Source organism: Panthera leo, chromosome C2, assembly GCF_018350215.1.
Source record: "Panthera leo isolate Ple1 chromosome C2, P.leo_Ple1_pat1.1, whole genome shotgun sequence".
Taxonomy (NCBI): Eukaryota; Metazoa; Chordata; class Mammalia; order Carnivora; family Felidae; genus Panthera; species Panthera leo.
Genome location: NC_056687.1, coordinates 104,703,298 through 104,728,090, shown reverse-complemented (window position 1 = coordinate 104,728,090; position 24,793 = coordinate 104,703,298). Strand labels below are relative to the sequence as shown.

Below are 24,793 nucleotides of genomic sequence, written 5' to 3'. Positions count from 1 at the left end.
GGCCAATCTTCATGGGCTCCCATATGTTTCTCATTTCTTTTTCTAATCTAGGAATAAAGAGAAAGTCTTCTGTCTTTAAAAATCATAGCATTCCCAATTACCAAAAAAATTTTTTTCTCTTTTAATTATAAAATGCATATGTTTGCTTGGTTCAAAACAATTGTACATGCTTAGACTGGGGAAAAATCCAAAATTCATAAGCCTGTTGATTTATGCAATTCACATATCTATGGTTTGGCATGACGTGGTCACTATCCATTAGAAGCCATATGCCAACACTTCACACTGGTGAACCAAAGAGTGGTCTACTTCCCCTTGCACGTGACTTCCACACAAACCCCTCAATGGTAGTTCCGAGAGGCCCAGGCAATCATCTCATCGGCTGGTTCTCACACTGCCCCTGACAGGAGTGGGCCACAGGTCCAGCCAGGCTCCTCAACACCCCCTCCAAATCCCTTGGTAAACCCCTCCTGGAGAAACTCCACTTCTGAATGCTTTATCGATGCAGGTTACAGATAAGATCTCACAAATGACCTCTATAGATCAGGGAAAGTTAAAAACTCACCAAACTAGTCCAAGTCCTGCCTGCAGTTGAGTTTTTATTAAGTAACAAAACCATCTCTTAGACTTCCCAACTTGCTTGAACATAAAACAGTCCTATAAATGCACAGAGCATACCCTAATCTAAAAATGAACGCAAGCTAGAGGTTCCAACAGACAGCAAGAATGGACGGCCACAGGATAAAGATGTCTGACTAACTCCAGGCTGTCTTGTCTAACCAGGAATCTACATCACGACTGGAACAGACTGGATCTAAATCCTCCAGCAGGCTTCAGGGCAGAGCTGGAGGTCCCCAGGACCTGAGGAAAAACCTCAGAACTCCATGCTCAGAAATAAACCCCAGGGCCTCTGTGTTAATATCGGCAGCTTACAGAGCCCTTGTCGTAAACACTCAAACCTCGGGATGTGGGCTGGAAAAGACACAATCCCGGCAGTAAATCCCTGGTCACCCAGTTGGGATCACACCCCCCAGCAAGCAGTACGCTGCTTTACCCCAAGAAGGACTTCCAGTAACAGGCAAAGGGCTGGGCCAACGGCCTCACTGAGGACACCTTATCAGCAAATATGATGTCCTCTTCAGGAAATGGAGTGAAAATGTGTTTCCACATGACAATGCAGGGGAGGAAAATCTGCCCCTAAAGCAATTCAATAACATTAAAAAATGAGCCTCAAATGTGCAGGAAAACCCCACCAGAGAGATGCACACGTGAAGAACTAAGAGGAACCCACCTAGTTTTAAATAAAAATGCACCTTCCAGTAACAAGATGCGGAGGGATGTAGTCATACACTCAGTCATTCCTGGAGTGAGGACAGTTAAGGGAACAAGAGGATGGGCAGGTTCTTCCAAATTTCCGCCAACTCCTGGGTGAACCAGCCTGCCCTGCTCTACACTTAGCCCCCGTCCATGACGTGGAGAGCTGGGAACAAAACCAACTAATGCCCAAATGGCCAAGGTAACAGAAATCAAGAAATAAGATGCTTTAAAAAAATAATTGATAAGTAAATAAAAATACAAAGGACACGTATTAGTACTGTACAAATGCAGATTTATTTTTCTTCCTTTCATTCATACTATGAAAAATTGTTAGGAAACCGGCTTACATACAAAGCACCTCTGGAATTATGCGTTTCTTCGGAAAACTTATAAAAAATAATGAACATTTAAAAATTCAAGTCCTTTAAGCATTTTACATTCCTGAATGTTAAAACTCCATGTGTTTCCTAGTGTATAGTACAATTTAAAAAAAAAAACTCATAAAGTGACACTGACTTGAATTCCACAGGATCCCTGACAATTAAAAATATGTTCATCCCTATAAAGTGAATTTGTTCTTCACAGGCAAAACAATAGTTAAAGTGTATTTCTCTGATTAATTCATTGAGATTTATTTTATTCTCCAGCTAATTCCTACAGAAGACCAATGGTAATTTATAGTTAGTTGAAATAAGTTAACAAAACATATCCGAAATGTTAATCGCCACATGCATGATTCTAGGAGAGTGACAATATCTATACATACCCAAAAAACCATTTCACCAATTAACAAGAGCCAATGTGGCTCATTATTCCCTGGGGCAAGTCTTCTTCAAGAAGACATGACATTTTTCCCTTGGTCCTGCTCTGGCTATTTCTGAGTAGCATCTCTCCCCCCACCAGAAAGTAAACGATTCCAGGCTGAGAGTCAAGAAATGTAGTGCTTAGCCTTGTGATTTTGGAAGGTTAATGAAATTTGAAGGGACTCTCTGACCATCCATCCAGTTGAACTTCCCCACTGAGATGAGATCACCTCTGAGCGTGCACCTCAACACGGGATGGGGACTGGATTATATTCCTTTCTCATCACTCAAGGACAAGGTAACATGATTGGTTTAACGGTTTAACAGACCACTAGCCAGACAGGTTGGTAATGTGATCTATGGAAATCATCCCACATAAAAAGATATATTGTACCCAGGGGCATGTATGCCTGAGTGGGGGCTAAAAGGACAGGAAGGTATCTCTCATTATTAATGTCAGTATGAGAAAAGCTCAACTACATTGGTGCAAGTTTAAGCACACTACCACTGAGTTGCTAAAAGGGTTTCAAATACTTGATATGAATTTCATAGTTCACAGACTCCAAAAGGAAAATTACCACATTTCTCACCTGACTGAGTCATTTGAAGCACCTTTGTTAAGGACAGATGTTGGGTGGGGAAGCAGGGCAGGATGGTGTGAGTAGGAGGTGCAAAAAATTTTTTTAAACCTAGAGGTTTTTTAAGTTTTCCAAATACTTTACATTTTCTCTACCCCTGAATAATGCGAGCTGCAGAATGGCCCCCAGTGAAAGGAGCTGCCTCCACAGACTGTGAAGTTCAAGATCTCATCAAGTCCATACCCAACTACCAGTTGAAGTTGGTCTTTACAGGTAAAAGTTCCTGAGGCTTCCTTTTTCAGTCCATCTTCCCAACTTCACCTTTCCTGTAAGAAACCTAACAAAAGAGAGAATACAAACAAATTCAGGGATTCACTGTTAGGGGAAGACAGAGGCATGCTTTTAGAGAAAAATCACCCACCCATTTCAAAAAGGAACTTCTCCAAGTGGCTGGGTTTTCCTGAGCTGAAGATAAGCCACTGTAATTTAAAGACTAGTTGCAAGATGCTAAAACATCCTGATAAAAATACAAAATTCCACCAATTTCTGGCCACAAACGGCACAAAATATTGGTAAGTTTTGCTTTTTTTGCGTGTTTTTTTTTAATTCACAGAAGAATTTTGTTTTTCTATTTAATGAGGGAATTGGACTAATAAGCTAGCTTTCATGATTTTTTTCAAGGCTAAAAAAAAAATCTCACAAACCCCTTTATGGTTCTAATATATCAACAAGTCAAGTGTCTAGTGAGATCAGGAGCAGACACAAACAGAAAACAAAATAACCCATTATATAGAGTTTGTGAGAGACATTTTTTTCAAGGTTGTTTTGATGGAAGAGGCTGTGATTATTTGGTTATCACAGCACAGAGGCCATTGTTGTCAATAGGCAGAAGCGTCTATATGCAAATAAGCAGATCTCCACATGTGAGCCTTAGTAATTTACAAAATTTCAACATTTCCAGGAATATGAATGAAAAATTTGGCACTAAAACCAGATATTCTATTTACTTGAGGCTTCTGCACCCAAAATCTACAGGGGAGATAAGCCCACAAGATCTCAAAAGCATTCTGAGTGATCACAGAGTGATTTTACTTTTCATACAAACTTGTGGGGCATATACACATTTTTACATTCTTCTTGGAATAAAAAGTCCAACTAGAATTCCAAATAAAAACCTCTCTCTGACTTACTGAGGCTTTTGAGAAGTAACACTACATTTGTTAACTATGGTAAGAATGTATAATAAAGTTTAGAGTTGGTTTCACTGATGTGCTAGATCAAACCATACACACAAAAAAAGACGAGCTTACACACAAAGGAAGGAACTTGCAGTTTTCTGGATTGAGACTAGAAACTTGAGCCCTCCTCTGGGCTCCACTTTTGCCACTTGAGGTTCACTGGTGCCACCCAGTGGCCTCCCCCGGCACTGCTTCAGTGCCACGGGAGGACTAGAAAGCTGAATGTCTCAAGTACCATAATGACATTTTTAACTACCCCTTAGAGAGCCTTACTACCTGCCTGGAGCTTTCCACGCATTATCTTTTATCATTCTCACAATAAACTTAGGACACAGGGGTTTTTGCATCCATCTGCCAAAGCGGAACAGAGAGGCTTAAAGTTAGGTTGAGCATTTGCTCCATCACAAAGCCAGCCAGCACTTGAGATGGGATCTCAACCGTTCCTCTGATCCCACACACAAACCATTCACCTTTACTTAGATTGTGGCAGCCCACGTGCTTACCCTACATTAAATAATTCTCTGAATCCAAGCTCACAAGTAAGCAAGCAACACATTCTATCATAGAAACTGGCTCTTTGAAAGACAGAGCTTGATTCGAAGTAGAACGACTAAGAGAATTTCTTGCTCACCTTTCAGCACATCTTGGACTTCAACGGAGATGCTTTTCAAGCAGTTATATAAATTCTGGGCTGTGGCATTACTCTGCTCCTTTTCTTGCCACTTCTTCAGCACCCTAAAGTTATAGATCGTAACATCTTCTTTCTTCTCCTGGATATCTTCAATATCGCTCCTCTCCAACTCCAAGTTGGCAATGGCCATTTTCATCCACTCCTTCCCCAACTTCGCAGCAAGGATAATCAGCTGTGTGTCTGTTAGCAGGTTTCTGGTCTTCGCTCCGTCTAAAAGCAGACAAGGAAGTCTGCAGTTGCTCTCAACACATCATTTATAGCAATTTATAATGAAAATGCATTCTCCTTATATCTGTGATTTGTAACTTCAAAATATATTTAAGTGTCAAAAACTCTCTCCTTTCCAAACTATTATATGGACTAAAGGGAACTATTTCATATAATAACATTAAACCAGGGTAGAACGTTCACAATATTAATTCAGTAATTCAGGGAATGAAGCTGTTTTACAAAGCAGCACAGATTGGGTTGGAATAAAAAGATCGGACACCAAAAATAATTTATATGGCTCAAAAAGAAAAATACATAGTTGTGCCCTCGCCCAGCTCGTGCCTTTACCTGAATGTTAGTGCCACATATAAACGCTATCTTAGTGGTCACTAAAGACACAGCAAGACATCTGAATCCCAATTTCTATTACGCCATCTCCTGGCATTACGGAAAAAAGCACAACTTACGGAAAAGTCATGAGATGGTCTGTAATGTCTATTAATCTCTATGAAACAGCATCATAATCTTGGAGGGACATGTGTTTGCCAACGTAAACTACTGGCCCCATGAAAAATATTAGCCCTATCACTGATCTAGATTTGCTACTTTTATGTTTTGTAGTTAGTTGCACAATAGTGTTGCAAAGCTCACTGGTTGCCTAGATTCCGTCAAGGATCATAAAGGCATTACAAAATATTGGAGGCAAAATTAGAAGGGAGTGACAGGCAGAATACTTTCTGCCCCTTCTTCAGGACCACAGAACTCTACAGCCAACAATTTACTAATAGGAATCTAATCTCTGTACTAACCCTTCCCCACTTCACAGATCCCTTCCAGATTGAAGAAAAGGTCTAAACAATGGCCCGCGCTGTCTAGTGGTTTCTTGAGATGCAGTACCCTGCTCCCACCTCTCAACAGCGGCAGCAATGAAAGCTGCACAGGCAGCCTATGAAAACTGCCAGTTGTCAGGACCATCATAAAACTTATTGCTTCCGATCCCGAACCTAAATTCTGACAAGACCGCAAGGTGATTCTATTAAGACTGAGTACTGGCCATATTTAAAAAGCATCACACTGATACACTGAGTCTAAAACTACCAGGACAGTGACTCAGTATTTCAAAGAATGTTGTGAAAATACCTTAACAGAAGTAAATCTTTATTAACTTATTTTTTTTTTATTTAAAAAAATTTTTTTTAACGTTTATTTATTTTTGAGACAGAGAGAGACAGAGCATGAACGGGGGAGGGTCAGAGAGAGAAGAAGAATCTGAAACAGGCTCCAGGCTCTGAGCTGTCAGCATAGAGCCTGACGCGGGGCTCAAACTCAGGGACCGCGAGATCATGACCTGAGCCGAAGTCGGACGCTTAACTGAATGAGCCACCAAGGCACCCCTTTATTAACTTATTTAGATACCACACTGTCAACTCCAAAAAGGTTGGAAATCCTTAATCTTTCTAGGTAGCATTTAATAATTTTATTTCTATTTCTAGCTGCTTGCTATCGGAGCTCATTTTAAATAGCCAAAAGTAACTGCATGTAACAAGAGAAACTTTTCCTATATATCAATTTAATATAAAAGTGTGTCCCCGTTATAAGATGAATACGGTCTGAGGATCTAATGTACCGCATGGTGACTAGAGTTAATAATACTATGTTGTATACTCGGAATTTGCTGAGAGTAGATCTTATGTACCATCACCACCAAAAAAAAAAAAAAAAAAAAAAAAAAAGTGAGGGGATGGATGTGTTACTTGACTTTATTGGTAAATATTTTACAATGTGTAAGTAGATCAAGTCATCACATTATATAAACAATTTTATTTGTCAATTATATTTCAATAAAACTAGAAAAAATTATATTCCAGTTACGTTTTAAAAGTAATTCTAGAACCTCATTTATTTTGCTGTTTACTTAGCAAAAACAATATGCGTTTCTGTAGTGATATACAGTAAAGGCATCCACATGTCGTCCTCACAGTCTCCTGCTCTAGAAAGTAGAGAGAATCTTACATCACTTTATAGAGGGCTTATCTGCTTTCAGAGATTCATATCTTACAATAATAGTAAAAGAAAAGGTATTCTGAAGAAACAGCTAATTTAGGGAGTTATATGAGGCCCTTGAAGCCTTGAGACCTTGAGTCTCATATAATTTGAGACTGTTTTTAAACTTAGGTTTGTAAATTCTGCCTGGGCTTGAATTTTGAGCTACATACTCCATCTTCTGGTGCCTTGGAGTACTGTTGTTAAACATTTTCAGTATCTATTGTATTTTCACAATGATCAAGCCTTGGTCTATGCCATTTATTTGGAAGAAATTGAGACTCGCCTCCAATAATTGAGCTGGAGGCTCTTTTCCCCAGATGTAGCTAGTGACCATGACACCAATGAAGGCATACATGGACATTCACAATTTTATTCATTCAATCAGCATCCATGATCTTCTACATAGAAGGCTCCATGGTCACTGCTACAGAAAATGTAAAGATGGACAGTTCGTGGCCCCATCCTTATAGACTGGAAGGGAGCTCCCCCTGGTGCCCCCTTCTATTTAGAGTGAGTGAAGGGGTGGAGTGGGGACTCAAGCTGGAAACAGGGTGGGGCAGACCCAGGAGGACCCTTATCCGGGCCCGAGGAGGAGTTGGGACACAGAGGGAAGATATCTGGGAGGGCAGGCTCAACTCATGTGGCTCCAGAAGACTGGCCCAACAGCACGGGCTTGGATAAATATTAACGGGGGGAAGCAGGGAAAATAATTTACAGCCACTGATGACATTTTTACAAACCTGAAGTATCAACCTGCTTCATTCTTTTGTCATAGACTTCCTCATCAGATAAGCTGCTATTCATTTTTCGCCGCCTGTTACCTTAAAAAAAAAAATCAACAAATTTGCTTTCCTTATATTATTTTCTACCCACCCTTAATCTGGATTTTTAAAAAAATCATCATCCAGGTACGAACAAATTGAGAATGAATTCAAAGTTTGTTCAGATGATTAAGAGAATTACAGAACACTTAGATCTTTTTTTAAAAATTTTTTTTATAGTTTATTTTTGAGAGAGAGAAAGCAGGGGAAGGGCAGAGAGAGAGGGAGAGAAAGAGAGAATCCCAAGCAGGCTCCAAACCGTCAGTGAAGAACCCGATGTGGGGCTCGAACTCACGAACCAAACTGTGAGATCATGACCAGAGCCAAGATTAAGAGTCGGACGCTTAACTGACTGAGCCCCCAGGTGCCCCAGCAGATAATGAAGCCACATTTGCACAATAAAATAAAAATTCTAGTAGGTAGAAGGAATAAAGGAATAGATTAAAACTCGTTTAATGTCCAGTACTTACTGGACATTACTGGTAAGTAAGTAGTACTTACCACTTGTGCTGCTTTTCGAAATGTTCTGATTCTGATCATGCTGAACCCAGTCACCTGTTAAAGTACAATACGCATCAACTGGAAATAGTACAAAATTAGACTTAAGTCAATTTTTTGAGATAAATAACGAGTACTCTTTTCAACAGGTCCTACAGGGCAAATGTTTCCTACCCTCCAGTTATCCACTGCAACTGTCCTGATTTTTGCCAAACCCATATGCCAAGTGAAATGTTACTTACTCAGTATTTCTTTACATCTCTAACCACTGTAAACAGACCACTAGTATCACTTGTGGTATGGATAAGGAAGACACAAAGATAAATATTTCTTATTTTAAATGTATTTATATGTACTCCACCGAAAACAATCTCATATATTATCATTCTGCACTTTGGGAACACCATACGTGGGGAGTTCCTTCTGAACATATCATTGTGACTTTATGCCACCTTCCCTGTTTGAAATGCAATCCCTGCTCCATGAAGAGTCTATGCCTCATGCAGGCCTTCTTTGGGTCCCTTTAGTGAAGATGCCTTAATAGTGACAAGCAATCTCAATTAACCATTAGTTTAGCCATTCCTCCCCCCCAAATACAGTGGAGACCAGAAACATCTTACAACAAGAGTATCTTCTAAAGTTTTTTAAAAGATGTTTATTTTTGACAGAAAGAGAGAGAGCACGAGTAGGGGAGGGGCAGAGAGAGAGAGAGACACACACACAGAATGTGAAACAGGCTCCAGGCTCTGAGCTGTCAGCACAGAGCCTGATGCAGGGCTTGAACCCACAAACCGTGAGATCATGACCTAAGCCAAGGTCAGATGCTCAACCAAGTCACCCAGACACCCCATAATGCAGAGCACTATTAAATATGTTTTTAAAAACCAACATGAGAAGTCTTATAAAGTGGTCTTTAAAACTACCAAGAGGGGCGCCTGGGTGGCTCAGTCGGTTAAGCGTCTGACTTCAGCTCATGTCACAATCTCGCGGTCCGTGAGTTCGAGCCCCGCGTCGGGCTCTGGGCTGACGGCTCAGAGCTTGGAGCCTGCTTCCGATTCTGTGTCTCCCTCTCTCTCTGCCCCTCCCCCGTTCATGCTCTGTCTCTCTCTGTCTCAAAAATAAATAAACATTAAAAAAAAAAAATTAAAAAAAAAAACTACCAAGAGATCTATTCTTAGTCCAGAGAATATGGTATTCAGATTGCTACATGTTAAATACCTCTCTTACAGTGGCATTAGCGGTGACTAAAAAGTAACATTTTTAGGTTCATTTATCTGAACAAATAACGAATACCAAGAAAAACAACACAATCCCCCCCCACACACACAGTCCCAACTAAGACTATTTACAGGTAAATAGTTTTTGCTCAGATAAGAGGGCCTGTTTCAACTACTAACTTAAGAGTATAATATTGAGGAGGGAGTTAAGATGGCAAACAAGTAGGGGGACCAGGATTTTCCTCATCCCTCAAACACAGCTGTACGGAGGTTAGATCACTTGGAACACCCAGGAAATCAGTCTGCAGAGTAACAGAAGGATCTCCACAGCAGAGGGAGACAGTTTGGCAGGATCAAGGGCTACCTCAACAAACAAATCAAAGCACACGTGTTTGAAGGTTCAAACACTCTACCACCTCAAGCAAGGAGGAGCTCTGCAGAGGACTGACCAGCGAGATAGAGCAGCCAAATACACAATAACAGAGTGTGCTCAACCCACTCCACAAACACTTCCTGAAGTGCCAGGACCTGGGCAGTGTTTGACCCCTTTTTAATATAGTAGTACTCACAAGTGCAGGACACATAACAAGCTTTAAAACACGCAAAAGACAGAAACTTAGCCAAAATGACAAAATGGAGGAATTCTCTCCAAAAGAAAGGTCAAGAAGAAATCACAGAGGATTGCTCAAAACAGATATAAACAATATGCCTGAACAAGAATTTAGAATAACAGTCATAAGACTAATAGCTTGGCTTAAAAAAAGCATAGAGGACACCAGGGAAACTCTTGCTGCAGAGATCAAAGACTAACTAGTTAGGATGAATTTAAAAATGCTGTACCTGAGATGCAAAATAAACTAGATACAGTGACAGTGAGGATGGAAGAAGCAGAGGAGAGAATATGTGAAATAAAAGATAAAATCATGGAGGGGCACCTGGGTGGCTCAGTCGGTTGAGCGTCCGACTTCAGCTCAGGTCACGATCTCACGGCCCGTGAGTTCGAGCCCCGCATCGGGCTCTGGGATGATGGCTCAGAACCTGGAGCCTGCTTCTGATTCTGTGTCTCCCTCTCTCTCTGCCCCTCCCCCGTTCATGCTCTGTCTCTCTCTGTCCCAAAAATAAATAAACGTTAAAAAAAAAAAAATTTAAAAAAAAAAAGATAAAATCATAGAAAATAATGAAGCTGAAAAAAAGAGGGAGAGGAAATTACTAGATCACGAAGGGAGAATTAGAGAACTAAGTAATTCCATAAAACAAAACGATATCCGGACCACAGGAGTCCCAGAAGAAGAAGAGTGAGAGAAAGGGGCAAAAGGTTTATTTGAACAAATTAAAGCTGAGAATTTCCCTAATCTGGGGAAGGAAACAGGCATCTACGTCCAAGAGGTAGAGCGAACTCCCTTCAACGTCAACAAAAACAGGTCAACACCATGACATATCATAGTGAAACTGGAAAAATACAAAGACAGAGAATTCTGAAAGCAGCTAGGGACAAAAAAGGGTAGACATATAACAGTAGTAGCAGACCTGTCCACTGAAACTTGGCAGGCCAGAAGGGAGTGACAGGAAATATTCAATGTGCTGAATAGGAAAAATATGCAGGCAAGAATCCTTTATCCAGTAAGGCTGTCATTCAGAATAGAAGGGGAGATAAAGACTTTCCCAGACAAACAGAAACTAAAGGAGTTCATGACCGATAAACCAGCCCTGCAAGAGATCCTAAGGACTCTGTGAGTGGGAAGCAGCAGCAGAGATTACAAAGGACCACAGAACATCACAACAAACATGAAATCCACAGATAACACAATGGCGCTAAATTCGTATCTTTCAATAATCACTCTGAATGTAAATGGACTAAATGCCCCAATCAAAAGACAAATGGTATCATAATGGATAAAAATAAAAATAAATAAATAAATAAATAAACAAACACCAAGATCCATCTATATGCTGCCTAAAAGAGATACCTGCAGATTGAAAGTGAGGGGATGGAGAACAATCTATCATGCTAATGGACATCAAAAGAAAGCTGGAGTATCCATACTTATATTAGACAAACTAGATTTTAAAACAAAGATTGTAACAAGAAATAAAGGGCACTATATCATAACTAAGGGGTCTATCCATCAAGAAGAACTAACAGTTGTAAATATTTATGTCCCCAATGTGAAAGCACCCAAATATATAAATCAATTAATCACAAACATAAACAAACTCATTGATAACAATACCATGATCGTAGGAGACTTCAACACTCCACTTATAGCAAAGGACAGATCATCTAAACAGAAAATCAACAAGCAAACAACAGCTCTGAATGACACACTGGATGAGAGGGACTTAACATAGATATTCAGAACATTTCATCCGAAAGCAGCAGAATACACATTCTTCTTGAGTGTACATGGAACATTCTCCAAAACAGATCACATACTGGGTCACAAAACAGCCCTCAACAGGTACAAAAAGGTTGATTTCACACCATGCATATTTTCAGATCACAATGCTATGAAACTTAAAATCAACCACAAGAAAAAATTTGGAAAGCCCCCAAATACATGGAGGTTAAAGAACATCCTACTAAAGAATGAATGGTTAACCAGGAAATTAAAGAAGAAATTTAAAAAATACATGGAAGCAAGTAAAAATGAAAACATGACAGTCCAAGCCCTTTGGGATGACTCAAAGGCAGTCCTAAGAAGAAAATACATTTCAACTCAGGCCTATTTCAAGAAGCAAGAAAGGTCCCAAATACACAACCTAGCCTTACACCTAAAGAAGCTAGAAAAGAAGCACCAAATAAAGTCCAAAGCCAACAGAAGGGAAATAATAAAGATTAGAACAGAAATAAACAATAAAGAATCCAAAAACAAAACCCAGTAGAACAGATCAATGAAACTAAGAGCTGGATTTCTGAAAGAATAAACAAAATTGATAAACTCCCAGCCAGACTCCTCACAAAGAAAAGAGGACCTAAACAGATAAAATCATGAATGAAAGAGATCACAACTAACACCACAGAAATTGTAAGAGAATAATATGAAAAATTATATGCCAACAAACTGGACAATCTGGAAGAAATGGACAAATTCCTAGACACTCACTCACTACCAAAATTCAAACGGGAATAAATAGAAACTTTGAACAGACCCATAACCAGCAAAGAAATTGAATCGGGAGGTGCCTGGGTGGTTTAGTCGGTTAAGCGTCTGACTTTGGCTCAGGTCATGATCTCACAGGGGTGGGTTCGAGCCCCATGTTGGGCTCTGTGCTGACAGCTCAGAGCCTGGAGCCTGCTTCAGATTCTGTGTCTCCCGCCCTCTCTGCCCCTCCCCTGTTCATGCTCTCCCTCTCTCAAAAATAAATAAACATCAAAAAAAATTTAAAAGAAAGAAAAAAAGAAACTGAAACAGTTATCAGAAATCTCCCAACAAATAAGAGTCCTAGGCCATATGGCTTCCAGGTGAATTCTATCAGACATTTAAAGCAGAGTTAATACATACTCTTTTCAAACTGCTCCAAAAAGTCAAATGGAAGGAAAGCTTCCAAACTCATCCTATGAACCCAGCATTACCTTGATTCCAAAACAGACAAAGACCCCGCTAAAAAGGAGAATTACAGATCAATGTGCTTGATGAAGCTGGATGCAAAAATTCTCACCAAGGGGCGCCTGGGTAGCTCAGTTGGTTAAGCATCTGACTCTTGATTTTGGCTTAGGTCATGATCTCAAGATTCGTGAATTCGAGCCCCTCATCAGGCTCTGCACTGACATGTGGAGCCTGCTTGGGATTCTCTCTCTCTCCCTCCCTCCCTCTCTGTTCCTCCTCAACTTGTGCTCTCTCTCCCTCTCTCAAAACAAATAAATAAAAACTTAATAAAACAAATTCTCAACAAGATACCAGCAAATTGAATTCAACAGTACATTAAAAGAATTATTCATGGGGCACCTGGGTGGCTCAGTTGGTTGAGCGGCTGATTTCAGCTCAGGTCATGATCTCACAATCTGTAAGTTCACGGCCTACATGGGGCTTGCTGCTGTCAGCAGAGTCTACTTAGATCCTCTGTCCCTCTCTCTCTGTGCCCCTCCCTGCTCATTCTCTCTCTCTCTCTCTCTCTCTCAAAAATAAATAAAAACATTAAAAAAATTAATTGAAAAGAATTATTCACTGTGATCAAGTGAGATTCATTCCTGGGCTACAGGGCTGGTTCAATATACAAAAATCAATCGATGTGATACAAGACATTAATAGAAGAAAGGATAAGAACCATATGATCCTGTCAATATACGGAGAAAAAGCATTTGACAAAATACAGCAAATCGTTTCTTGATAAAAACCCTCAAGAGTATCAGGATAGAAGGAATATACCTTAACATCATAAGAGCCATATATGAAAGGCCCACAGCTAATATCATCTTCAATGGGGAAAAACTGAGAACTTGCCCCCTAAGATCAGGAACGCTAGAGGGATGTCCACTCTCACCACTGTTGCTCAACATAGTGTTGGAAGTCCTCAGCAATCAGACAACACAAAGAAATAAAAGGCATCCAAACTGTCAAAGAAAAAGTCAAAACTTTCACTCTTCACAGATGATTTGATACTCTACATGGAAAACATGAAGACTCCACCAAAAAACTGCTAGAGCTGATACATGAATTTGGCAAAGTGCCAGGATATAAAATCAATGTACAGAAGTCAGTTATTTCTATACACCAATAATGCAGCAACAGAAAGAGATATCAAGGAATCAATGCCATTTACAATTGCACCAAAAATGACAAGTTACCTAGGAATAAACCTAACCAAAGAGATAAAAGATCTGTATGCTGAAAACTATAGAAAGCTTATAAAAGAAATTGAAGGAGATGCAAAGAAATGGAAAAACATTCCATGCTCATGGATTGGAAGAACAAATGTTAAAATGTCAATACTACCCAAAGCAATCTACACATTCAACGCAATCCCTATCAAAATAACACCAGCATTCCTCACAGAGATAGAACAAACAATCCTAAAATTTTTATGGAAACACAAAAGACCCCAAATAGCTAAAGCAATGTTGAAAAAAGAAAACCAAAGCTGGAAGCATCACAATCCGAACTTTAACCTGTATTACAAAGCTGTAAACATCAAGACAGTGTGGCACTGGCACAAAAACAGACACATAGAACAATGGAATAGAATAGAGAGCCCAGGAATGGACCCACAAATATATGGGCAACTAATCTTTGACAAAGCAGGAAAGACTATCCAATGGAATAAAGACAATCTCTTCAGCAAATGGTGCTGGGAGAACTGGACAACAACATGCAGAAAAATGAAACTGGACTACTTTCTTACAACATACACAAAAATAAATTCAAAATGGATGAAACACCTAAATGTAAGACAAGAATGAATCAAAATCCCACAGGAGAAAACAGGCAGCAACCTCTCTGACCTCAGCCACAGCAACTTCTTACTTGATATGTCTCTGGAGACAAGGGAGATAAAAACAAAAATGAACTATTGGAGGGGGGGCAGGGTGCCTGGGTAGCTCAGTCAGTTAAGCGTCTGACTCTTGGTTTTGGCTCAGGTCATGATCTCACATTTTCGTGAGTTCAAGCCCCACATCAGGCTCTGTACTGGCAACGTATAGCCTGCTTGGGATTCTCTCTCTCCCTCCCTGCTCCCCCCCCATTCAACGCTGTCTCTGTCTCTCTCGAAATAAATAAACTTAAAAAAAATGGACTATTGGGACCCCATTAAGATAAAAAGCTCTACACAGCAAAGGAAGCACTCAACAAAACTAAAAGACAACGGAAAGAATGGGAGAAGATATTTGCAAATGACATATCAGATAAACAGTTATTATCTAAAATCTATAAATAACTTACCAAACTCAACACCCAAAAAAGAAATAATCCAGTGAAGAAATGGGAAAAGACATGAGCAGACATTTTTCCAAAGTAAACATCCAGATGGCTAACATACACATGAAAAATGCTCAACATCACTCATCATCAGGGAAATATAAATCAAACCACAATGAGATACCACCTCACATCTGTCAGAATGGCTAAAATTAACAACTCAGGAAACAACAGATGTTGGTGAAGATGCAGAGAAAGGGGAACCCTTTTGCACTGTTGAATGCAAATTGGTGCGGCCACTCTGGAAAACAATATGGAGGTTCCTCAAAAAATTAAAAATAGACCCTAAGTAAGTACAAAAAGATGGAGATCATACCGTGCATATTTTCAGACCACAACACTATGAAACTCAAAATCAACCACAAGAAAAAATTTGGAAAGGTAACAAATACTTGGAGACTAAAGAACATCCTACTAAAGAATGAATAGGCTAACCAAGCAGTTAAAGAGGAAACTAAAAAGTATATGGAAGTCAATGAAAATGATAACACCACAACCCAAAACCTCTGACACACAGCAAAGGCAGTCATAAGAGGAAAGTATATAGCAATCTAAGCCTTCCTAAAGAAGGAAGAAAGATGTCAGATATACAACCTAACCTTACACCTTAAGGAGCTGGAAAAAGAACAGCAAATAAAACCCAAAACCAGCAGAAGACAGGAAATAATAAAGATTAGAGCAGAAATCAATGCTATCAAAACCAAAAAAAACAAAAACAAAAAAAACAGTAGAACAGATCAATGAAACCAGAAGCTGGCTCTTTGAAAGAATGAACAAAATTGATAAACCACTAGCCAGTTTGATCAAAAAGAAAAAGGAAAGGACCCAAATAAATAAAATCAAGAATGAAAGAGGAGAGATCACAACCAACACAACAGAAATAAAAATAATAAGAAATTATTATGAGCAATTATATGCCAATAAAATGGGTAATCTGGAAGAAATGGACAACTTCCTAGAAACATATACACTACCAAAACTGAAACAGGAAGAAATAGAAAATTTGAACAGACCCATAACCAGTAAGGAAATCGAATTAGTAATAAAAAATCTGCCAAAAAACAAGAGTCCAGGGCCAGATGGCTTTCCAGAGGAATTCTACCAAACATTTAAGGAAGAGTTCACACCTATTCTCTTGAAACTGTTCCAAAAAATAGAAATGCAAGGAAGACTTCCAAACTCTTTGTATGAAGCCAGCATTACCTTGATTCCAAAACCAGACAGAGACCCCACTAAAAAGGAGAACTATAGACCAATTTCCCTGATGAACATGGATGCAAAAATCCTCAACAAGATATTAGCCAACCAGATCCAACAATATATTAAAAAAAACTATTCACCACGACCAAGTGGGATTTATACCTGGGATGCAGGGCTGGTTCAATGTCCACAAAACAATTAACGTGATTCATCACATTAATAAAAGAAAGGACAAGAACCATATGATCCGCTCAATAGATGCAGAGAAAGCATTTGACAAAATACAGCATCTTTTCTTGAAAAAAAACCCTCAAGAAAGTAGGGATAGAAGGATCACACCTCGAGATCATAAAAGCCATATTGAACGACCCAATGCTAATATCATCCTCAATGGGGAAAAACTGAGAGCTTTCCCCATAAGGTCTGGAAAAAGACAGGGATGTCCACTCTCGCCACTGTTATTCAACATAGTATTGGAAGTCTTAGCCTCTGCAATCAGACAACACAAAGAAATAAAAGGCATCCAAATTGGCCAGGAGGAGGTCAAACTTTCACTCTTCACAGATGACATGATACTCTATATGGAAAACCCAAAAGATTCACCAAAAAACTTCTAGAATTGATTCATGAATTCAGCAAAGTTGCAGGATATAAAATCAATGCACAGAAATTGGTTGCATTCCTATACACCAACAATGAAGCAACAGAAAGAGAAATCAAGGAATCAATCCCATTTACAGTTGCACAAAAAACCATAAAATACCTAGGAATAAACCTAACCAAAGAGGTGAAAAATCTATACACTGAAAACTATAGAAAGCTTATGAAAGAAATTGAAGAAGACACAAAAAGATAGAAAAAGATTCCATGCTCCTGGATAGGAAGAACAAATATTGTTAAAATGTTGATACTACCCAAAGCAATCTACATATTCAATGCAATCCCTATCAAAGTAATACCAGCATTCTTCACAGAGCTAAAAAAAATAATCCTAAAATTTGTATGGAACCAGGAAAGACCCCAATAGCCAAAACAATCTTGAAAAAGAAAACCAAAGCAGGAGGCATCACAATCCCGGACTTCAAGCTATACTACAAAGCTGTAATCATCAAGACAGTATGGTACTGGCACAAAAACAGACACTCAGATCAATGGAACAGAATAGAGAACCCAGAAATGGACCCACAAACATATGGCCAACTAATCTTTGACAAAGCAGGAAAGAATATCCAATGGAATAAAGAGAGTCTCTTCAGCAAGTGGGGCTGGGAAAACTGGACAGCGACATGCAGAAAAATGAACCTGGACCACTTTCTTACACCATACACAAAAATAAACTCAAAATGGATGAAAGACTTAAATGTAAGACAGGAAGCCATCAAAATCCTCAAGGAGAAAGCAAGTAAAAACCTCTTTGATCTTGGCCACAGCAACTTCTTACTCAACACGTCTCCAGAGGCAAGGGAAACAAAAGCAAAAATGAACTACTGGGACCTCATCAAAATAAAAAGCTTCTGCACAGCTAAGGAAACAATAAGCAAAACTAAAAGGCAACCAACAGAATGGGAGAAGATATTTGCAAATGATCTATCAGATAAAGGGTTAGTATCCAAAATCTATAAAGAAATTATCAAACTCAACACCCAAAAAACAAATAATCCAGTGAAGAAATGGGCAAAAGACATGAATAGACACTTCTCCAAGGAAGACATCCAGATTTCCAACTGACACATGAAAAAATGCTCCACGTCACTCATCATCAGGGAAATACAAATCAAAGCCACAATGAGATACCACCTTATACCTGTCAGAATGGTTAACATTAACAACTCAGGCAACAACAGATGTTGGCAAGGATGCGGAGAAAAAGGATCTCTTTTGCATTGTTGGTGGCAATGCAAGCTGGTGCAGCCACTCTGAAAAACAGTATGGAGGTTTCTCAAAAAACTAAAAATAGAACTACCCTACGACCCAGCAATTGCACTACTAGGCATTTATCCACGGGATACAGGTGTGCTATTTCGAAGGGACACATGTACCCCAATGTTTATAGCAGCACTATCAACAATAGCCAAAGTATAGAAAGAGCCCAAATGCCCATTGATGGATGAATGGATAAAGAAGATGTGGTATATATATACAATGGAGTATTACTCAGCAATCAAAAAGAATGAAATCTTGCCATTTGCAACTACGTGGATGGAACTGGAGGGTGTTATACTAAGTGAAATTAGTCAGAGAAGGACAAAAATCATATGACTTCACTCATATGAGGACTTTAAGAGACAAAAGAGATGAACCTAAGGGAAGGGAAACAAAAATAATATAAAAACAGGGAGGGGGACAAAAGAGAAAAGACTCATCAATACGGAGAACAAACTGAGGGTTGCTGGAGGGTTGTGGGAGGGGGGATGGGCTAAATGGGTAAGGGGCATTAAGGAGTCTACTCCTGAAATCACCGTTGCACTATATGCTAACTAATTTGGATGTAAATTTTAAAAAATAAAATTTAAAAAAAAAAGCAAAAAAAAAAAAATTAAAAATAGAACTACCCTACAACCCAGCAATTGTACTACTAGAAATTGATCCAAAGGATACAAAAATGCTGATTCGAAGGGGGCACATACACCCCAATGTTTATAGCAGCACTATCAATAATAGCCAAATTATGAAAGAACCTAAATGTCCACCAACAGATAAACGAATTAAGAAGATGTGGTGTATATATACAATGGAATACTACTTGGCAACGAAAAAGAATGAAATCTTGCAATTTGCAATGACATGGATGGAACTAGAAGGTATTATGCTAAGTGAAATAAGTTAGAGTAAGACAGATATCATATGATTTCATATGTGGAATTTAAGAAACACAACAGATGAACATAGGGGAAGGGAAGGAAAAATAAGATAAAAACAGAGAAGGAGGCAAACCGTAAGAGATTCTTAAGTACAGAGAACAAACTGAGGGTTGCTGGAGGGGGGAGAGGGTGGAAGGATGGGTTAAATGGGTGACAGGCATTAAGGAGGGCACTTTTCAGGATAAGCACTGGGTGTCACTATGTAAGAGATGAATCACTGGGTTCTATTCCTAAAGTTAAGACTACACTGTATGGTAACTAACTTGAATATAAATAAAAAAAGAAACAAACAAACAAAGAGTATAATATTGAGATTAAGAATCAATCCCATCTACCAAAAAGGTTCATGCTTAAACTAGGACTGAGAATTCCAAAATGCTTAAATCAGGTTTTTTTTCTAGAGTATAAAACATGACAAGAAATACAGATTCTAACAGACAGAAATCTGTATTTTGGAAAGACATGAATATATGACCCACACACAGCACTCATTCTGTTACCATTAGCAGTTACCAAATTCCTTTGTCTACACATAACCCAGTGGATACAAAAGAAACTAGCTGAAAATTGATTCAAATGTTGTTCAGATGATAAAGAGATTTATAGAATACTTAACAGATCCTCATTGTTATTACATTTGTACAACAAAATTAAAATTCTGGAGAATGAAATTAATAAGAGAGTAGGTTAAAATCCAGCTAGTGGCACTTACCAACTTGTGCTGCTTTTTTGAAATGACACTGTATTACATATACCAGGACAGAATTAAGGTATCATAATCCAAAATGCAAATGACGCAAAAATAATTTCTACTACAAACACATGGCGGTGGCAGGAGGGACCTCAGTGCCATTTGCAGATGAGGATACAACAGCCACAAGGGGGTTGGGAGACTTGCCCACACTCCCACGTACAGCTGGTCAATTCTAGGGCTGGAACCAGAACCCATAGGACCTCACTCCCAACCCACTGTTCTGCCTCCCTTCTGGGTCCAAAATGTGCTCACTATACACATTTCTGCTGTTTTAATAACTCCCTTCAATAGAATTGTTGGAGTTCAAGCTCAGACCTGCCTGAGGAGGAGGCCAGGGGCAGATCTGGGGTATCCCCCTGAGTCTCCCCTCTCCGAGAGGCGGTCCACATCAGCAGCAGTCCTCTTCAACTCCTCCCAGAGCAGGAGAGCATGTTGAAAAGGTGGTTGTCAGAGGACTTCCCAGCACCAAAATATCAGAAGAGGGAAATGCATTCCCACAGCACAGCTGTGATCACACCCAGCAGGAGCTGCCAGCTCGTGAGGCAAACGAGACAGGCGGTCGGACAAAACATCGATGTACCTCCAGGTCACGAGAGGGACTTTGTCAGGGTACCCCTAATTCACATTAAAGTATCTGAGACTGGGGCGCCTGGGTGGCTCAGTCGGTTAAGCGTCCGACTTCGGCTCAGGTCATGATCTCACGGTCTGTGGGTTCGAGCCCCGCGTCAGGCTCTGTGCTGACGGCTCAGAGCCTGGGGCCTGTTTCAGATTCTGTGTCTCCTTCTCTCTGTGACCCTCCCCTGTTCATGCTCTGTCTCTCTCTGTCTCAAAAATAAATAAACGTTAAAAAAATAAAATAAATAAAATAAAAAAATAAAAAAAATAAAGTATCTGAGACCCATGGGGCGCCGGGGGGGCTCAGTCGGTTAAGCATCTGACTTCAGCTCAGGTCATGATCCTGTGGTTCATGAGTTTGAGCCCCGCTTCGGACTCCATGCTGACAGTTCAGAGCCTGGGGCCTGCTTCAGATTCTGTGTCTCCCTCACTCTCTGCCCCTCCCCACCTCTCTCTCTCTCTCAAAAATAAATAAATATTTAAAAAAAAAAAAAAAAAAAAAAAAAATATATATATATATATATATATATATATATATATATATATCTGAGACCCAAACCTCAGAATGGTAAGGGGAAAAACACCACTCTATTGGCTATGCCCACCCACTGCCTGAAGTTTCTGCATACTCACTGAACTATACCCACTGACCAAGGGGTCTGGACATTGGTGCCTGAGAATCAGAGCCTAGCTGGGGTTTTTGTGTCTCTTAATCACATTTTTAAATGTTACGGTAATGAAACAGACAATTACTCTATTTGTCTTCCCACCCCAACCAACCCACAAACCAGAGTTTTCATTCAAGACACAAAAACACTTACATTCTCTCAGCTTTGCTTTCCATACAATTTCCTCAGAATCCATTTCAACCAAAAGTAATTTAAACTCCACTGGTTGCTCCAAATACACTTCAATGTAACTTTTCAATTTTAAAAGTGAACCGTCAACAAATTCGATCTCCTTAAAAAAAGGGGGGGGGATTTTTAAAATTAAAAGTTGCATTAGTTGACAATAACAAATGTCAAATAAGGAATACTAGAAGGGTTAGTGCTGACCTGAACACTTACTGAAACTCTGATGCTCGAAATGCCACTTCTTAATCACAGACCCTCTTATTCTCTTGCTTCTAGACCCTCATTACTCCAACCTGCTTTTCTACTTCATTGAGGCTTCCAGTATGTTGGCCCTATTTTTTTTAAGATGTAACTTTTCAGCCCTTTCTTGGTTTCAGTGTTTCACGTTCCCAAACTAATCACCCTTTTGTAGGTGCTTTTAAACTTCCTCACCACCTTTTGCTTCGATCATTCCACAGCCCGGAATTGATTTAAAACATTGACAGAACTACACTGAGTGTTTTAGCCACACTCTGTCACTGAATACCACCTTTCCCCCAACAAACCCTTTCTTTGCTATTTTATGGATAAAGAATCTCAGAGAAGCTAATAAACTTGCCTAAATCCACATCTAGGAAATGGTAGAACTGAATTTGAATCCACACCTTCTGACTCCTCTTTTTTTTTTAAGTTTATTTATTTATTTTGAAAGAGAGAGAGAGAGCGAGCGAGCACGGGTGGGGGAGGGGCAGAGAAGGAGAGAGAAAATTCCAAGCAGGTTCTGCGCCATCAGCACAGAGCCCAATGAGAGGCTCAAACTCACAAACTATGAGATCGTGACCTGAGCCAAAATCCAAGAGTCAGATGCTTAACCAACTGAGCCACCCAGGTGCCCCACCTTCTGACTCCTCTTAACTACTACAGAGACTGATTCCTGTCCTGGACCTCCTCTGCTCCTCTGCAGACTGACTCACAAGCCTAGAGGGAGAAGTCTACTTAAAAAAAAAAAAAAAAATCACTGGAATGTACTAGGCACCACCTTTAAAAACCAGGGATCTTAACCTGCCCCTCTTCTTTCCCATTACAAATCACTAGCATTATCCTCACAACCTTTAATAGGTCACGAAGGCCTACAAAGCAAAGATCTCTCTCTCTCTCTCTCTCTCTCTCTCTCTCTCTCCTGTGGCCCCACTTTTCCCAAAGCCCTCTGCATTCCCATTTCCTGGAACTATTCTGGTGCCCTGAGCCCAGCTGCACATCCCCATCACCTCACTTGGGCACTTATGGTTTCCTCTTCTGGGAGAGCTGCCTCCCCGGTGAATCTCTCTCCCTTCAAACCCAGAACAAATGTCACCACATGGGAACCCTTCCTGAAATTCACCACACCCATCTCTATGGTAATACCACATGACAAGTTAAAATTATTTCTTTACATGAATATAGTATGTCTCTTTCTATACTGGCATCTTTTGAAGGAAATATCATGACACTCTTAGCTCTTATCCCAGACTGACTTTTAATAGGTAATTTTGATAAATGACTGTTAAACACATCATTAATGGTATAAAATCAGCAAGAATACCTTAGGTTTACAGAGTTTCACAACTCTCAGAGAACCCCAAAACCATTACCTTTCTATGATCCTTTAGGCAATACTAGGAGATTATCCCCCATTTTATAGCCCAGAAATTTGGTTGAGAGAGAGCACACAACTGGTGGCAGAATTAGACTATTTAAAGCCCTCCCACCATCATCTTGTGTAAACGAGAGCTCTGGGGACGATCTCAGTCCTTTCCTAGACAGATTTACCCACTGAATGTGTACTATTCCCTCTCCTGGTAGCTCTTAATCCTGGCAGCACATTATAGTCACCCTGGGAGCTTTAACAAGCCCGATGCCGAAGCCACTCCCAAACCAATTATGTCAGTATCTCTGGAGATGGAACCCAGGCCACAGACTTTTTTAAAGCTCCCCTAGGAATTCCATTTTGCAGCAAAGGCCAAGAATCACACTGTTCTAAGCAAGCCCTTCACATTTAATTCCACCTCCCAGGCAAGACCGCAGTTGGCTTCTTGTGATCATCTTGAGGTAGCATCTGCCAGGGCTTGATCAGCTTGCAAGGGCTGAGAACCTCTCAGATCCCAGTGGAAAGACTGTGGAATTAGGACCCAAGGGCAGACGGGGCTCAGGGCCAGGCTCTCCCACCGCCTGGCCATGGGACTCAGTGGCTCACTGGCCCACTTTGCACATTAGTTTCTTCAGCCATGCTACTGTAAGGCTCAAAACACACCAGGTGGAAAGAGACCCTTTGAAACTGGAAAGGAAGGTCATAGAAGGCCATCTGATCAACGTGACTACTTCTCCAGGGCACCAGGCCCCTGAGAATGGGTATTGAGGAGGGCACCTTTTGGGATGAGCACTGGGTGTTGTATGGAAACCAATTTGACAGTAAATTTCATATATTAAAAAATAAAAAAAATAAAAAAGAATGTGAAAAAAAATAAAATAAAATAAAAAAGAAAATAAAGTTAAAAAAAAAAAAAAAAAAAAGAAAATAATGCAACATGGGCCACTGCAATCAGCTCTCTCTTGCTTCATCTTTTAATGTAATGGAATCAAAACGTTGTTCTCAACTTTTCATAAACTATAAAACAAACATAAAAAGGTGTACAAAAAGAATTTCCACACAGATGTCTAGTTAGATAAGGTATGGCACACAATCAGAGCACATAATGAAAATAAGTTTTAAAAATAACTTAGTCATTTACAGGAAACCAAAATCACTTACAAATGTCATGTGTACAGTGAATAGTTGAAACCTAGTGACAATTTGTTCTCATAACTATTTTTCAAATGCCTTCCAGTAAGAAAAGCCAGTACCCTTGTTAGCAACTCTTTTCCATTAACCTTCAGTGCTCTGTGACTTAAAATCAAGCTTAAGGTTTTCATTCCTTTGAAGCTAACATTGAATTTAATTAAAAAAAAAAACTCGAGAAAATTTAAAACCTTTTTAAAGGGAAAGAGATTAGATAAGTCGATTTTTCAGATTAATTCTGAAATTCAACAAGCATCTCTGGAATAAGCTTCAAGTTTAGCAAAACAATTGCTTTCTTTTAAATAAAAAATGAGAACAAAACGCATTATTTTAAAACCTTCAGAATACATATCTACAAAATATACATCCTGCTGCTACTCCAAG

At 39.6% G+C, this 24,793-nt stretch overlaps 1 protein-coding gene across 1 annotated transcript in view; it reads right to left on the bottom strand.

Annotated features, from left to right (window-relative positions):
* Nucleotides 1-1,609: 1,609 nt before the first annotated feature.
* Nucleotides 1,610-24,793, bottom strand: part of LOC122229323 — a 45,289-nt gene continuing 22,105 nt past the window's right edge. Inside the window, exons 13-17 of the mRNA XM_042954369.1 lie at nucleotides 21,583-21,721; nucleotides 8,206-8,259; nucleotides 7,624-7,704; nucleotides 4,568-4,837; nucleotides 1,610-3,035 (exon numbers count right to left, since the gene is read on the bottom strand). Coding sequence (XP_042810303.1) covers nucleotides 3,016-3,035; nucleotides 4,568-4,837; nucleotides 7,624-7,704; nucleotides 8,206-8,259; nucleotides 21,583-21,721 — 564 coding nt within the window. The 3' untranslated portion in view covers nucleotides 1,610-3,015. The remainder of the gene's footprint in view (nucleotides 3,036-4,567; nucleotides 4,838-7,623; nucleotides 7,705-8,205; nucleotides 8,260-21,582; nucleotides 21,722-24,793) is intronic.